The sequence below is a fragment of the Calonectris borealis genome, chromosome 26 (assembly GCF_964195595.1).
Source record: "Calonectris borealis chromosome 26, bCalBor7.hap1.2, whole genome shotgun sequence".
Classification (NCBI taxonomy): domain Eukaryota; kingdom Metazoa; phylum Chordata; class Aves; order Procellariiformes; family Procellariidae; genus Calonectris; species Calonectris borealis.
Window position 1 is genome coordinate 6,533,320 of NC_134337.1, and position 16,161 is coordinate 6,549,480.

Genomic DNA, 16,161 nt, shown 5'->3' on the forward strand with positions numbered 1-16,161 from the left:
AGCACTGGGCAGGGTCGGGCATCCCAGAGAGGAGGGGGCCGGGTCAGTAAAGATACCCAGCCCCAAACCTCCTGCTTTCAGTGGAGCTCGAGCATCTCCGCAAGAACAGGAGCTAAAGGACTGCCGTGCATCGCCCTGCAAATTCTCTTGGCAGGAACCATTGCTGGTTATTGCACAGTGCAGAGTGAGGAAGCCTTCATCTTCCTCTTCATCTTCATATGTGCGCGTGCACACACACCCCCCCCCCGATGTCAGGTCAGACCCCAGCCCTGCAGATCACCCCATGAGACTGGAGTCTCATTTATTTATCCAGGAATTAGCTGGGCATCTTACACATCAGCAAATCAAACAAACGAGGTTTAATAACGTGATGTACGTCACTTGTCCTGCAAACGAGTTTGTTGAAAGACAGGGAAAATGTGCAGAGAACAAGCCACAGCCTTTAGTCATAGCATTTCTGCTGGGAAACAACCTCTCCGCGAGGCGTTGTCCTCTCATCGCGCTGGCACACAGCGCAGCCAGAGCCACGCATCCCGGTGGGATAAACACACTGTTGTTCCAAGGACACAACAGAGAAGCTGATTTTTAATACTCAATTTTTTTCAGCTGGGATTATTTACAATGAGATTTGGGAGTAGCAAGTCACACCAAAACAAACAAACCCTGAAACGTTTTAAACTGTGTTTAAATGACTCTTGCACCCATGCACACAGCCCCAGAAAAGGATGGACGTTGCTGTCATTCCTTTAAGCGCTGTACCAAGAAAAATAAAGCCTTCCCCTCAGGTGTTCAGCACTGAGAAAGGGTTGTGATAAATTCACTATCGAGAGGGTAGATCAGCTTCAAGGGCCATTTTTGCCCTTATTTTGGATGTGGCAGTCGCTGCTGGTGCCAGAGAGATTCTGGTCTGAACTGCAGCCTCTCGTGGTCTTGCACCATCAACACCGGGCTTGCACGACAACGCCTTCGGCTCCCTACAGACGAGCTGCACTTGCTCGGGACCGAGCTCAGACCTGCCCTGGTCCCTGGCTCTCACCGAGCTGCACGTAGCTCAGCCTCGGTGATGCGGCTTGCAGCACCGCTTGCCTGGGGAGCAGGATGAGTGCAGAGCTAGGTAGGACCTGCTGCCACTGTTGGGATTTTGATGCTGGCCTTCACTTACCAAAGCGAAAAGACTTCTTTTTGTTCATGTACCCACTGCTGATGCAGAGGGAAGAACACCCATCATGGGGCCGGGTTTCTGTCTAGCACTCATCCCACGGGGAGCCCTTTGGCACCTTTTATTCCCAAAGTCCTACCCTAGGCACTACCCCCGTGTCGGGAGGGAGGGCGATGGGACCACCAGAGCCCCCCGCAGCCCTATCGAATGTTCCCCATCTCACTCGAGTGGTTGTTGCTGGCTCTGCCTCGTCAAACGCCGTCTCCAGTCCCTGACATGAAGAGACCGGGGAAGATTTTACTCTAAAACAACTGCCTGTCTACTGGTAGGATTAAAAAAGAAAGAAGTTTGAGGTCTATTCACATTTAAACCTTCAATTCCACATGGAAAGTTTTACACAGAGCTTCAGCAAATGCTGCTGGAGTAGGAAATAGTAAAGAAGACATAAAGCACAAAAGGGGAGTAAAATGCCTGATGTTCTTAAAAGAGGAAGAAATCCTGCACTTAAACATAAAGATGAGATAAAAAACAACTCTGTTAACCAAAATTATCTGAAACCTGAGAGGTTTTTGTCACTGAAATCCCAATTTAACTATTTTAATCAGCCTAACACACTGCCACCAAAAATTTTGGCTGTTTGCAGCCTGGCTCAAGGCTTCTGTAGCTTCAGTCTGCCTCTGCTTAAAAGCTGCTCAGGGCTAAGGGCACTTGCGTTTCTCATTATGTTCTTCTAACAACAAAAGCAGAGAACAGCTGCGAAAAAGTGTCTTGTGTGGTCAACGGGAGAAGCAGGAGGAGGCAGAGAAGCAGGTCTTTGGCAGCTCTGGCGCTTAATGTGCTTTAGACTGATTTTGAAGTTCTTCACAGAAATAATAATAGTAAAAAAAAGGTCTGCAATTCCCTAACTGTCCATAGAAAACTCTTGCCCTCCCTTTTCTCTCTGCTCCCCTCTTAGTTCGCGCTAAGGATGCACTTCGCCCGGTTCACATTTCGGTGTCGGCGGGGCTGTGCTGCCTGGCTGAGTGGCCGTTTTTGGAGGACGCTTGGCCAGTCCCGTTCTCCTGAGTCCCACCGTTGAGGTTTGGCTTCTCCTGCAGCTCCGGTTGCTCTTGGGGGGGCATCATCAACATCGTGTTTCCCTGGCTACCATTTTCCGTGTAATATGGGTCTTCAGCCTAAACAGATACATAAATAAAAAAGGCAGAGTTAGGGAAGGGAAAGGGCTGACAGCAACCGGCTTTGATTGCAGGCAGCGGCTTGGCTGGCTGCCTGCGCTTCCTGGACAGGAGGTACAAACAACTGCAGGCATGGGAACCTGCTCTCGCTGACAAGAAGGGGAACAGAGGGCCTGAACCATGCCGTGGCAAGATGAAGCAAGAAAACCAGCCAGGAACTGCATTTTTTTCTCCTGGACCTGAAAAGAGAAGCTGTCAGGTTTTGTTGTTTTCTCATAACCAGGTTTTGGAGCTGACCCTACCTTGGGTTTGCAAAGCTACCCCGTGACAGACCACCTCTGCTTTCCACTTCAGCCAAGTAAGAAGCACCATTGAATGAAAGCTATGGAAATTGCCTCTTCTTCTTTCCCTGTCCTTTCTTTCAGCCTGTAAATAATTATACAGCTCGCAGCAAGGTGCTAGCAGAAGTGCAGGACTGCACCCCAGCAAATGCAAAGACATGCTGCGTGGCTTGTTACCACTTTTGCTGCAAGGAGCAGATGCCTCTGGAGGATCCAGAGCAATAGCAGAGCTGCCTCCGTCCCCCAGCACGGTAACTCCCCACATGTCGCACCGTGGCAGGTCTGGTAGCAATGCAGTGGGCGCTGGTGGTCCTGGGCTGCGGGTGGCGATTGCCGGCTGGTAGCAGATAGCCCCGCTCCTTGTTTGCTCAGCAGCACCCAGCACGCACGGCAGGGGCAGCTTCCCGCCTGCCCCGTTGTTTCGCTCGGCCCCTTTGCTGACACCCTTGTCCGTGGCAGCAAGATGGGTGTGCTGGACACACCTCACCTGGAAACTGGATTGACGCTGCCACGCATTTACATGGGCAGCTCCCAGCCACGCGTTTACATCGCCTTTCACCTGCTGCCAGCATCCAGGAGATGGTACCCAGAGGCAGCGGGCTCGAGAGCCCCAGCTGCAATGTCCCTGCCTCTAACACATGCACTTGACTTCCCATCTGCATGTTTTGAGAGCGTCCTTTCTGGCAGTGAAATAGCCTAATGGCTTCCCAGGACACGACTGTTCACGTGCTCATGAGTAGCGATGGGGGAAAAGCATGGCCCGTCCTCACTTTACAGAGGGCTCACGTCCCCGAAAGTCACTGGTAGGGAAGAGTCCTCCATGGTCAGCCTGCCTGGAAAGAGGAAAATGGAAATAGGAAATTTCTTTCTCTTTCTTTCTTGATATAGTTTATTACCATCGCTTGTTAAGTGAGGGGAGAAATAGCCTTTATTACAGCATCGGTACAAGACAGACATATAACTCAAATGCAGCGAATGGAAAGTTAAAGTGTGTCACTTTTAATGACAAATTCATAAGGTTTCGGTGTCTCTGGAGGGGTCTTGCTGGCTGAGTTCTTACTGCTGAGCAAAAATAAGTGTTAGACCTAGAAGTACGAGCGAGAAAGGGGCGGATTTCCCACAGGAGCAATCAGCTAAGAGTTAATTTTAGAAGGCAAGAGAGGTTTCCCTTCACCCCATACGGTCTGGCCTCCCTGCTCCTGCCCTTCGCCTTGCCCAGGCTGACCCCGCGTGCCAGCCGAGCCGTCCCGTCGACCTGGGGACACACACACAGGCTGGGGGTACCGAGCCGCAGGGTGCGGAGCAGCCCCTCCTCTCCCCCCCAGCACCCCCCACCGCTCCGGCACTGCCCGCGCCGCCGGGCTCCCCGTTACCGGCCGTTCTGCCACCTGTAAGCACTGACCAGCCTCTCTCCCGCGGGGCTCCAGCTCCGCCGCTTCATCAGGAAATATCCCGCCAAGCCCAGGAACGCCAGCATGAGTCCAGATGTGACCAAGGCGATCAGGGTCTTCTGAGAAAAGTCCTGGTGGTTCCTCACGCTCCCCCGTTTAAGGGATTTTATTCCAAACTGGAAAAAAGACCAAAGAGCCGGGAGTCTGACAAACAGGAAACATGTGCATCTGCTGAACAGGCACCAGGCTTAAAACAATGCTGCTCTTCACCCCCTTGTTAAACTTCACGTAAACAAAGCTGGGCTTTGCTACCCAAGCTCCTGAGCTTTGCACTGGCCCTGTGAGCTCTCATGGTCTCATTTCCATCCCAGTGTCTTCTGTGGCAGAGGGAAATTTTCTCCCTTGGACAAGAGCGCTCAGGCCCTGAGATTCCGGGCGCACATCTGCGCGGCTGAAAGCTCTCGGAGCGCTGCTGTTGCAGCTCTCTTGGCTGCCATTTATATGGGCACCTGGAGCTCAGCTTTACAAGCCGACGGCAGCCTCACTGGAGTGTTGGGAGGAGGAATTAATTAATGTCAGCGTGGTACCTTGAAGAAGCAGAGTGCCAATTACATCCTAAGAGTTATTGTGGGGATCTGGGCCTTTTTTAAGAAAATACTACCAAATTTTACGGTAACTATTTCAAGCATTTCTGCCTTCAGTGGTGGTATTAGTGCTCTTACGGTGCACCGCTGCCCCGCTGCACGTCTGGTGGAGGCTCCAACCATCTCACGTGCCAATGCTCAACAAATGCCTCTGAGACGGAGGCAGGGTCAGGTCCCAGCCGTCTGCCCCAGCCTCAGCTGACTGTCTAAAAAATCTCCTTTCTCCAGCCACTCAGGCCATCCATTTTTTCCAGCTGAATTTGCTCAAGGAATTTACCTTTTCCCAGTGAGACTCCTGGAGCACATCCGTAGCAGGATCTGCAAGGTTTAAAAACAGGAGAGGCACGTTATAGAGGGTCACGCTGCAGCTAATGTCAGCATTGAAGAGCCTGACCATTGCTGAACACGGAGGAGCTGTGAGCCCCATCGCTGCTCTGGAGGCAATGCCCTGGCTCCGCGGATCTAGCAAGAGCCCAGAAGGAAGAGCGGTAGTTGCAGAGAGAAGTCTCCTCCAGGCTGTAACTGAGGATTTGTGTTCCACAGCCTCTCCCCACGAACAGTCCCCTCTCCCATAGCCCACATTGAGGTCATTATCCAGCGGTATCAATGACAGCCAAAGGAATTAGCTCAACTGACCTCTCTCACCGACGAGGATGAGCAGCATACAGTCACGGTCCACCTCAGACTTAGCCAGTTGAATCTGGCAGGGGGAGGGAACGCGGTGGGTGCTCTCTTCACATATTGCACTCCATAAGTCCGATCCCTTCATCTCTAAAAAATGTTTCTGCAAAATTTTCAAACAAACAGCCATTGAACCAACCACACCGACTAATTCTCCATCTCAGCTGTGCTGATGCTACTACTGGTGGTGTTGTGCATTCACCCTTTGTGTTTTGGTGGCCTATCTATCTGTGCTGGGCGACGCTGAGCAGAAGCAACAAGAAGTGACAAAGGGTGCTGGGCTGGGCGTCAGACCTTCACCTCCCATTTCACCGCTGCTATGAGCCCCAGTACCAACACCTAGAAAATGGAGATGCTTATTTCTTGTTTCTTAACTTAATGAGAATAAATTAAACGAAGATATTATTAGCAACTCTTGCAAATGGCATTTAAACAAAGCTAATTTAGGATCTGAATTGCATGGCAAGTCCTTTAGTTTCTGGACTGAAACAGCCGCCTGAAGAGCCCTATTGTTTCAGAGTCCCAGGCAGGGGCTGGGAAAGGAGGGAAATAACAAAGAAGCATTGAGCCTTCCTGTTTAGGAAATGTCTTCAATGTTTTTGCTAGGTTGCTGATCAAAGGCTAGGCAAAAAAATACAAATTTCTCACATTTTAGAGCTGAACTGACTCTTGGGTGGAAGAGGAAGAGGAGTGAGGAGCTGCAGCCTTTCCCTTCTGCAGGCCAATTTCTGTATCAGACAGGATAGGCTTTCTCCTCGGGTCTATTTTCAGCCACAGGCAGGCTTGGAGACAGAGCCCAGAGTTGCTAAAAGGTGTTATCAGCTTCCCTAATATCCTCCCAGCTGGGGAGATCATCTGAGCTGTGGCCGTGCCCACCCCCTCGAGTCAGAGATGGGCTCCAGCTGAATCCCCGTCCTGCCCCTCCACTCGCTCCCGGGGAGGTGCCCACCAACGTGGGGCTGCAAAAGGGGAGAAAACCCTCTCGTCTTGCAGTGTTGCGCAGAGCCGGGCAGCTCAGTGCCGTCCTCTCTTTGCCTTAAGATTGCCTCAGTATTGTGCTCGGATCACCACATCCTCTTAGCATACAAAAATGCAGAAACTTATCCATGGGAGAATAACAAACAAATCACTTTCAGCTGTTTCTATAGAGCTTGGCTTGGGGTGAGAAAGGCCAAGATGGAACAAGAGACCCAAGTGTGTATTTTCCTTTTTCTGCTGTGGAAAGAACTCATCGGAGTGTCAGAATTTCCCTTTGCAATTAGCAGCACTGGGTGCCAGCTTATTGCTCATTTGCTTTGGGAAAGGCCAGGAGGAAAGCGAGACACGGCACGGTCCCTCCTATCTGCTCTCCTCGCAGACGCTCTTATCTGGTTCCCAGGTTCAGCAGCTGCTGAGCCTGAGCTGGTTTTTCCCACTCGATGATTAGTTGAGGCGGAGGCATGGCAGAGGTCTGCTGCGGGGTGAGAGGTGGAAGTGGGGCAGTGTGACTCGTTTCACACGGAGGGAGGGTTAGGAGGGCGTGCAATTAGATACAACTCTCTAGGATGTTCTGTATGTTATATATGCATCCATTTCTGTGTGAGCAGGTATGTAATGCATGCATAATGTGTATGAACCCTGTGCCCGGGAGGTGCCGTTGCCCACTAGATGGCATCTGTGATCAGAATCCCTCGCTCCCGGAGGAGTTCCCATGTGAATTCCTGCTAAAGGGCAGTCCCTGTAAACAGGAGCAAGTCTAAATGCCATTTAATCGCCAATTTGCAGAGAAAAGCCAAGTAAGAATTCACTCATCCTAAGTGGTGGCACTATGGCTGACAAGCAGAAGTAAAATTAATCATTGCCACTTTATACCCAGGGCATTGCAAAACCTGCTGTCCCACAAGATCCAGCACCATCTGCCCCCTGTTGCAGGTTGTACCTCCTGCGTGAAGGGTTTCTTTCCTCCCACCCACAATAGTGTCTCAGCTGGACCCTCTTCTGTTTTTATAAGTGCTTCAGTTTTGGTGCACAAGGCCAAGGGCAGTTACAGAGAGCCTGGGATTCCCTTAGGAGTCGGTGCAGATGGGGACACTGATCTGCTACCCGTTTTTCTTCAGCTACCCTGTTTTCTTTCCTAGGACAGTTGGCAAGACAAAAAAAGGCGATCGCCTTCCCAACAGGGAAGAGGAAGAAGAAGAACAAAGGCAATTTCCTGTTAAACATGGTGGCACGTTTAGAAGCTAAACTGACTCCAGGGCTTAATCATGAAAAAGGAGGTTTTATGCAACCAGGAGGTGGCATTTCCCCTGGGACCGCTGTGATTGTCCCTTTGGGATCCTCCTGGGACTGCTGTGATCATCCCCACCTCTGTCAGTTTGGCACAGCTCAAATGCTGTGCCCCCGGGATAACGGTGTGAGCTCCCACCCCAAACGGACCCCCCAGGTACGGTGGGTGACCCCATCGCTGCAAGCCTGAAAGCGCTGCAGGAACCTGCCCTCGGCTGTTTGCTTGCAGCCCCCCTCCTCCTGCACGTCCCCCCCTTGGAGACACGTGGCCACCCCGGGCTGCAACTCACACAAGTGTTGGACTCGTTGAGCTGCAAGCAGATGGCTCCAGTGTCACTCACTTCTTTGACATTGTGGCACGTGATGGGCTGGAAGGGAAAAACCACAGTGGTGGTGAACTGTCGGGGGGTTGTGAGACAAGTCCAGCCTCCTCGCGGTCCCACAGCCTGCGGTCCCCAGCCCCATCCTCACCTTTGGGCTGGTGCTGCCTGTGTGCGGTGGCGTGGTGGCAGCCGAGACGCGAGGATGCCCCGAGGTGGCAGGAGAGCTCGTCACAGCCGGCGTGGACCCCAGGGTTTCTGCCGTCATGCTGGGTTGAGTCACTGGGCTCTGGGTTGTGGGGATCCCTCGGCTCGTGTGCTCTTGGTCTGGCTCCGAGGGGCTGCCCAGCGGCTGGGTGGGGGCTTGGCTGGGCTGCGGGCTCGTCTGCTTGCTGCTGAGCCCGGGGGAGGTGGGGCTGGCTGCCAGGGACCCGGCCGCAGCTTTGGTTTTGAAGAAATGCAATGAAAAGGGTACATGAGAAAGCTTAAGTCCTCTAAAATCAGTGCGTGGCATTGCGATGACTGAAGTACAATATTGATTTGTCATAGCCAGCGGTACCAGAACGTGTTATTGGCCGTATAAGAAACGCGCATTAGACTTGCTTCAGTTACCTAATTGTTACATGCGCTTCCTAATCTGTTTACAATGGGCTAATTTCCTGGGCACACGCTGCACCACAGCAAGGATGCCATTGCCCGACCTCCCCTGCATCGCCCTCGCCTCCCCCTTGACCCAGAGGCTTCCAGAAGCTGTACTGATTTCAAAGAGCATAAGGGAAAGGCACCCTACATCTGTGCAAGGGTCCCTGCTTCACAGCCGTTTCTTAGGGCAAGCCTGTGCAGTTAATAAATCTGATTATTAATGCAAATGCTACCAGGAGTCACAGGGGAGCGAGGGGAGCGATTACCGGACGTCTCTGGTGTCGGCTCGGCACTGCTGGGGGCTCCGGGGGCTCTGGTGGCTGCCGCGCTGCTGGTGCCTTTCGGTTCCGTGGCTGGGGCCGTGGGTGTGGGGGTGTCTTTTGGGCTCCCAGAAGCTTTGCCTGGAGGCAGAGGAAGGTGTTAGGGGCTGCTGTCCCCCCCGCCCCAGCCCCGAGCCCCAGCCTGCCCCGAGGGTCCCTGCGGGCAGGGCAGGGAGGCGTTAGCTGCTTTCACAAATTCGCTTTCTTCTTGCCCCAAAATGGCAGGCTGCCTTAGAGCTCACTCGGGAGAAGCTCAGAGACTAAACATTTCGGCTGGGTGGGTACCAAACTTCGGTGCAGCCCTTGCAGAGGCTCCTGGGCTCTTGGGCAGCGCTGGAGGAGGACGGGCTCGTCGCTGCCCTCATCCTGCCTGATCCTCGGGCTTACCGAGGGATGCACAAAGCTCTGCACAAAGCTGGATTTCATAGTAGTTTGGGTTTATAGTCCTTGGAGGAAAGACTCAGGTCTTGGAAGAGATCACTTGTGCGCCTCAGGAAAAATAAGTTGGATTTGCGTTGCAGGCACAGTCTCAAAGTAAATAGAAACATTCCCATTGGCTTGGGATCAGCTCTGACTCATGAGCAAAAACATCTTTGGAGGTAAAACTGAATGTTTGGAGAATGGTTTGCCATTCTAACTTAAAGTTTATATATTGCTTCCTGGTATGTTACAAAGATGACACTTTCAGCTTTTCCTTCTGAAATGAACGATACAAGTCAGTGAAAACACATTTCTTCCCATTTCTTAACCTTTTCTATTCTTAAGATCTATTTCCACTTTTTACGAACAGCTTCAGTCTCTACTCCAGGGCTGTTGCTGTTTAAGATTCTTATCCAGACACTACAGAGAAAATCATACAAAATACGTTCTTTCATTTGTATTTCTGCCCAGGGGAGCCCGAGCTCCAAGAAGAGTTACTTCATCCTTCCAAACAGCCCTTCAGGATGGAGCAGCACTGACAGGTCCTGATCAGCCGCCCAGCGCCAGCATTAGGGCAGCGGCTGGGCTGAACGCATCCACTGCCAGTTAAACGTGCATTTATCTATTGTGCACTGCATATTGTCCTGGCAGGAATTTTTCAGAGTTGGGGTGTTCGTACTTTGCTGGATCGGGTCCAGAGAACCTGGACAGTTTATGAAAGCAAAGACGGAGATCACCGCAGCTCATTTTGGCAATGGGTGAGAGCAGGCAGAGCTGCTCGGCTGTTCCTGCAGCCGGTGGGTGGTTGTACCGGAGGGTGCTGAGGGGGGGGCGCGCCTCAGCCCGGCCCCGCAGGGCCACCCGTGCTGGCGCATCCCATCCCATCCCATCCCGTCCCGGCCCGGCCCGGCCCAGCCAGGCTGCAGCTGCTCTGGGCGCGGGAGCACCGGGGTGGGGGGGGCGGGGGCCCTGCCGAGGGCTCGGCGCAGGTGTCTGGAGCTGGGATTTAGGTTCTGGCACCGCTTTTGTTTAAGGGAGAAGTTTCTTCTCTCCAAGACAATTCAGTTCCAACTGGTTAAATCACCAGGTTTTTCTGATGAATTTTAACAAATCAAAAGCAGGAGGCATGACTGCGTGCCCAGAATAATGAGTAGCACAAAGTTAAATCCACGCTTTGCATACAGCTTTGTGTTTGCATGAACATTTGCAGGAAACTTTACATCACTAGAACAATGTAGCGCCTGGACTTGACCTCCCCAAGTGCCACAGCCACCCAAGCACCTTTGAGCTATTCCAGATGTTCGCAAAGCACCAGAGGTATTTCTAATCAAAGTCTTTTCACCACTGAATCTCATAAATTGAAGCCTGGATTATTGCTCAGTGTAATTTGTGAGAAGACTTGTCACATAGTATTTCTTTTTCTTCCCTTTGTTGTAGTGTATGCAGGCACTTTTATAAAAAACATGGCTAAGTTTTTTGAAACCTTAGGACTGATGAGATAAATAATGATCCAGATGTGAGCTGGATAATCCACATGGTGCTCACCTAAAGTGGGTCATTTATTGCACCATACATTTTTACTAGCTTTGCTAAACTTTGTCAATTTGTTAGTATTAAGGGTTTGAGACTTTAAGCCAAGCCATTTATTAACCTCAGAGAAATCTTCACCTGGTGGTGCTAGCACATGCAGGAGCAAAAGCGTGCAGATAAGTGAAAGAAAACTGTGCTTCACAGTACCTATTGTATTTACTTACCTAGCTTTTAAAAAGTAAATGCCTCTGATTTTTGAAGATATTTTAATAATGGGGCTTAGGAAGTACTTCAGCTCAAATAAAATTTAAAAAAGCAACAATATAAATGTTAAAGTAACTGACTTGGTCCAACACTCATCCCTGAGCACTAAACCAGGACCACAGAAGGCAAAACTCCGCAGTGGCAAAGGCTCAGGAAACAGGAGAAAAGTTTCCATAATTTGTGCCCTACTCTGCACCCGCAGCAAATCAAACACGGGGGTTTCCCCCCTGCACCTCCATCCCTGCAAGGTGGAAGGTGCAACCCACAGGGGGTTCCCAGGCAGCGACCGCACCCCTGTGCTGATACCGGCTGATACACGCATCTCTCGGTAAACCTTTCGGTAAACCTTTTGCTACCTGGGTGCCTACTTCAGTGCTCTGACACAGAAAGCCTGTGCCAGGATCGTTTCTCCAACTCGTCTGCGAGTTTAACGAAGTGTTTGTCCAAGCTCAGCCGGTGACCAGCAGGGCTGCGGCCGAGCTCCGGCAAAGCGCCGCAGGTGAGCCGGCACCGTGGTACCGCTGGTACCAGCGGCTGCGGAAGAGGAGGGTGAGGAGGGTGAGGAAACCAGGGGAGCCGGGAGCTGTGAAGCGGCGGCCAGCCCAGGCTTCCCGCAGCAGCTCCTCCGAGGGCTCCAGCCGGCGTTACTCACGCCTTTCCAGTTTTACTGCTCTCAGCCATGTGGCAGGAATTCAAGCGGGTGGAGCCCTCTTCCCTCTGGAAATATCTGATAAAAATCCCTTCCCTCCCCCTTTTCCTTCTCCCAGACAGGATATGGGTGTGGGGCCGCAGTCACGCAGGGCGCGCAGGGCAGGGGGTGCGGGGAGCCCCCCGAGCTGCCCCGCCGAACCCCAGCTGCTGGAGCAAGGGTTCCTTGGGCTCGGGGCCTCTCCCGGCGCTGCTCGGGAGCCCGGCGCCTTCCCTGGCACCGAGGTTGCTCCTGGCTGGCGCAGTTACGATGTGCAGCCCTCTAAAGGACGATAAACTCAAGTGGCTGTGAGTTTTAAAGCTCCTTTTTCCTTCCCCTGATTTTTAGAGCTCTTCTAGGTCTTGCGAAAGGAATGAAGGAAAGAAAGAATGCTTTAAAATGACAAGGAAAGAGATTTTCTTTAAAAATCAAGTTTGGCAGAGATGAGTAAAAAAAGATATATAACAGAAAAATAAAAAATGTAAAAAAAAGAACGTGTTTGTATTAGGAACAAATAGAATATATACACTCTTTTCCACGTAAGTTTTGAGACAAGCACAGGACAGCTCTGCACGTGGTTTATCAATACCCAGTTTTGCCACCGCAAACTGCTCGCAGCATCACGCCACTGCGCGGGCGGAGGGTTCTCGAGCAGCCCTGGAACATCAGCCCGCTCTGCGCACCAGGGACAAGCGTAGAGTTCTCCCACACTCATTCCAACTCAGCGGTTCCCCAAAGGATCAGGCAAACCCCAGAACCGCGCATTTCACGTGCAATTCACGCCCTGCGAGGCTGGACGAGGCTGCTCGTTGCTCTGGAGTCAGACCACAGATAGCAGCTAGTCGGTACCCAGCCTCCATCCTCCCCACGCCGCGTCCACACGTGGCATTTGTAGAAGACCTGCACCTGGCCCAGCGTGGCACAGGGGTGTTTCCCCCCATTAAACACGTGGCTTTAGCTGAAGCTGTGCCAGGGGCAGCTGGAGGCTGGTCGTCCCACCCTCATCAGCGCTGCCAGGAGCCAACCGGAGCACAAATGCCCCAGAATTGGGATTTCCATCGGGAGATGCAAACTGAAACCTTCACTTAATTCACTTGGACTCCCCAAAGAGATGAAGAGCACTCAGAGCCCCAAGGACGGGCTCTCTAGTTTTCCTCTGCTCTGCACGGCAGTTCCATTGAACAGACATAAACCTCCTCTACTTTCCCGCAGGTGCTAATAAAGCACCGTAACATCCTGCAGAAATGGGGAGCATTGGCTGTGCCGGCAAAAGGAATGACATTTTGCAGCACTAAACCCCCTGTCGCCCAGTAGCTTTGTCTTTACAAAGGCAAAGCTTTTTATCACTTTTGTATCACTTTTGCTTTGTACTAGAAGGAACTCTGGGTTTGCGTTTCAGGTAAACACTTTTGTCTTACACCCTCGCTCGGTGCTCACTTCAGCTCAACCAGACAGTCCTGAATTTTATTTCTCTCAAATAAAATTGTTTTTTTTTTCCTTCTTGTAAAATTAACATAGACTGGAGGGTCAGGCACAACGGCTCGGGTGAGCAATATACCTTGGCAGCAAAGGGAGCATGAAAGGAGCACCGTGAAACAGAAGAACAAAGTACAGCAAATTCTTTCAATAGATCTAGTCGCTCACATTCATGTGAGTAAGGAAAAATTAAATTTGAGGAGACACCCGCAGGTTCCTGGCTCCTGTCCCAGCACACTCTGCAGCACACAGAGTGCTGCTTCTCTTTCTTTAGTCCCTTTTTATTACTTTATGGTTGTTGGGTTTGGGACAGAAATGATAATATTTCGCTAAAATATAACCCTTTAAAAAGTACTACCTAGAGAAAATCTCTGTATTATTACTCACTGTTTCAGATGATGAATATTTGAAGAGCCAGAATAGGAGATTTTAATATTTATGGAGATTCATTTGATTTTCAGAAAATGTTTAGTTTCTACCACAAAACAAAAGTAAGGCTACTTTACACCAATGCAGACTGAGAAACGACTTGAATTGTGGCTGCACTTCCCAGCTTTGCATGCTGCATTTACATCCCCTTGTGTTATCTGTAGTATTATTGGGAGCTCTTATATCCCGATCTCTCTCCTTTTCAAACCAGCAGCACTTTCTGTTTGCAGCACATCGCTGTGAATGTGGTGGCCAGGATGCCCGATGCAGTGCTGTTCTGTAAAACGTCACTGCAGTGTTCTTTGTGTGAAATTGCAGTCCCCGCTAAACACTCATTAAAATGCATCCCCCCAAGCTGCTGTTCCAGAAGTTATAAAGAAGTTGCCCCATGCACCAGCCTCGCGCTGCTCGGTGCTGGTGACCCTGGTAGTTGCTGCAGTCAATACTCACCAGACAACTCCACAACACAGAACGCAATCCAGAAAAGCTGCCTCCACTTCATTATTTTTAAACTTCCCAAGAACAGCATTCCTGCTCGCAGCTCCCACTAAAACTGGATCTGGCTGTGACAGCTCTTGGATTTTCAGTCCTGCAGCAGCTCTGAGCTCATGTAGCTTGGTTTGAGTTCAAGCCTTTGAGATCACTCGGTTGTGGGGTGGGTTTCTCGTCAGGGGTTGTGCTTATGGTTCAAGACTGCGAGGTGGAGTTTCTCCGATTTGATTTCAGAGTTTTATATAGTTCATGGCAACCTCACTATCACTTAGGTAATTTTCTCCTCCCCACTTTCCTGCCAGCGCTTCAAAACAAACAAAAGAGCAACCCTCTCCCCAGCAAAGGATCCCAAAGCCTCGCTGGGCTTAACTCCTTCCTGAGAGCTGCTTGCTTTCCCGTTCAAGTGAAGGCAGGGAAACAACGTGCTCCAGCTGGAAGGAAGGATTAGAGCGGAGCCTGCTGCTAAACTTCCCTCAAAGCAAAGTAAACACAACCTGATGAGAGCAGAGAAGTGGAGAAACCCCAGGACCAGCCACCGCCGGCGAGCCCCGTGCACGGTCCCAGGGCTGCGCTGTGGCCAGTGCCGTGGAAAGGGGGGAACTCTGAAGACTGTCTTTAGAACCTGAAATTTTCTCAGCAAATTAAGCAAGGAACTCAAGGATGCGAAATCGTCACTGACCTGAAGAGAAGTAACTCCATTAGCTTCACTAAATTGACTTCGGTCAAACAGAGAGCACGAATGAAATGGTTCAGAGAAGGTCTGGGGGAGAGAAAAACCCACAGGCAAAAACTTCTGCATAAAACCTGGAGCAGAAGAGGGACTTGAGACTAATAAATAACTTCCTGGAGCTCATTTCCATTAATAACGCATTATAGAAACATTAAAAACAGTAGAAATACTGACTTCAGTTTTATTACCAGGCTGAACTTTACCAAGTGGAAATGGTTGGCCCTTGGCTCTCCGGTTTTCCAGTGGCTGCACCGCAGGCGCGCGTGGGACCAGCTCTGGAGCCGGCAGGACGAGGGATGCTCTGCAGCGGGCAGCAAACGGGGCTGAGTCACTGCATCCTAACACGGCCTTAAAGAAACATGAGTATCTCCAAAAGCATTGATATAAAAAAAAAAAAAAAAAAAAAGAAGATTTTAAAAATACTTTGGTGTTTCCATTTCTTGATTTTCATGTCTGGGGACATCAAAGGCAACAGTAATCATTCTGGCCTTTGGGGATAAAAAAAAAAGATGTGATCATTTGGGAAACTAAACTCTAGTTAAGTCCGAATTCTTCCTTTTCTTTTACAGCTAAATGATGTGGTCACTAAAGGAGTCATTGCTAGCAGGAAATAAAAAATGAAGTGGCCAGGAAAATAGCTATGGCGGGAAGGACAATGAAGCAGTTGCTCAATGTAGTATTTTTTTGTGGATACCCCCATTCTACAGTCATATGGCTACGGTCAGCAAAAGGACTAAAAGACAGAAAAGAAGATAGGGTAGTATTATGTACAAAGAAATCCCCAAATAGCATTTCCAGTATACACATTTATTGCTATGACAAAATTCCAGTAGCTTTTGCTTTTAGCTTAGGACAGGGGTTGGACGAGGTGATGTTTAAATGTCCCTTCCAACCAAAACCATTCTGTGATTCTGTGATAGGAAAATGTCTCTTGGAAGGAAACATCTGTAGCTAAGAAATGTGCTCCAACATCTATATAAAGATTTCTATTATGTTCAGTAATCTATTACTGAATGACAGAGCTATACAGCTCTATTAAAGCCCAAAATATCCTGGTAAAATATGATCTACAACACAGTATAGAACCTGAGCGTGGGGACAGCCTGGCTGGCTCCAGCAGCTCCCACCAAACATTTTCTCTGTTTTCCTCTCTCAAACACACACACACACACATTGGGAAACGCACGACTCGGT

At 50.4% G+C, this 16,161-nt stretch overlaps 1 protein-coding gene across 2 annotated transcripts; it reads right to left on the minus strand.

Annotated features, from left to right (window-relative positions):
• Positions 1 to 339: 339 nt before the first annotated feature.
• Positions 340 to 14,397, minus strand: CD34 (CD34 molecule). 2 transcript variants are annotated; one of them, XM_075173945.1, is made up of 8 exons: positions 14,196 to 14,397; positions 8,885 to 9,019; positions 8,128 to 8,417; positions 7,947 to 8,024; positions 5,347 to 5,494; positions 4,988 to 5,028; positions 4,078 to 4,242; positions 340 to 2,334 (listed from the first exon to the last, which is right to left on the minus strand). In XM_075173945.1, the coding sequence occupies exons 1-8, from the start codon at positions 14,272 to 14,274 to the stop codon at positions 2,143 to 2,145; spliced, it is 1,128 nt and encodes a 375-aa protein (XP_075030046.1). In that variant the 5' UTR covers positions 14,275 to 14,397; the 3' UTR covers positions 340 to 2,142. The 2 variants fall into 2 exon arrangements, with proteins under 2 accessions (XP_075030046.1, XP_075030045.1); XM_075173944.1 differs by having other exon boundaries at positions 341 to 2,334; positions 7,947 to 8,054; positions 14,196 to 14,357.
• Between the last annotated feature and the right edge of the window lie 1,764 nt (positions 14,398 to 16,161).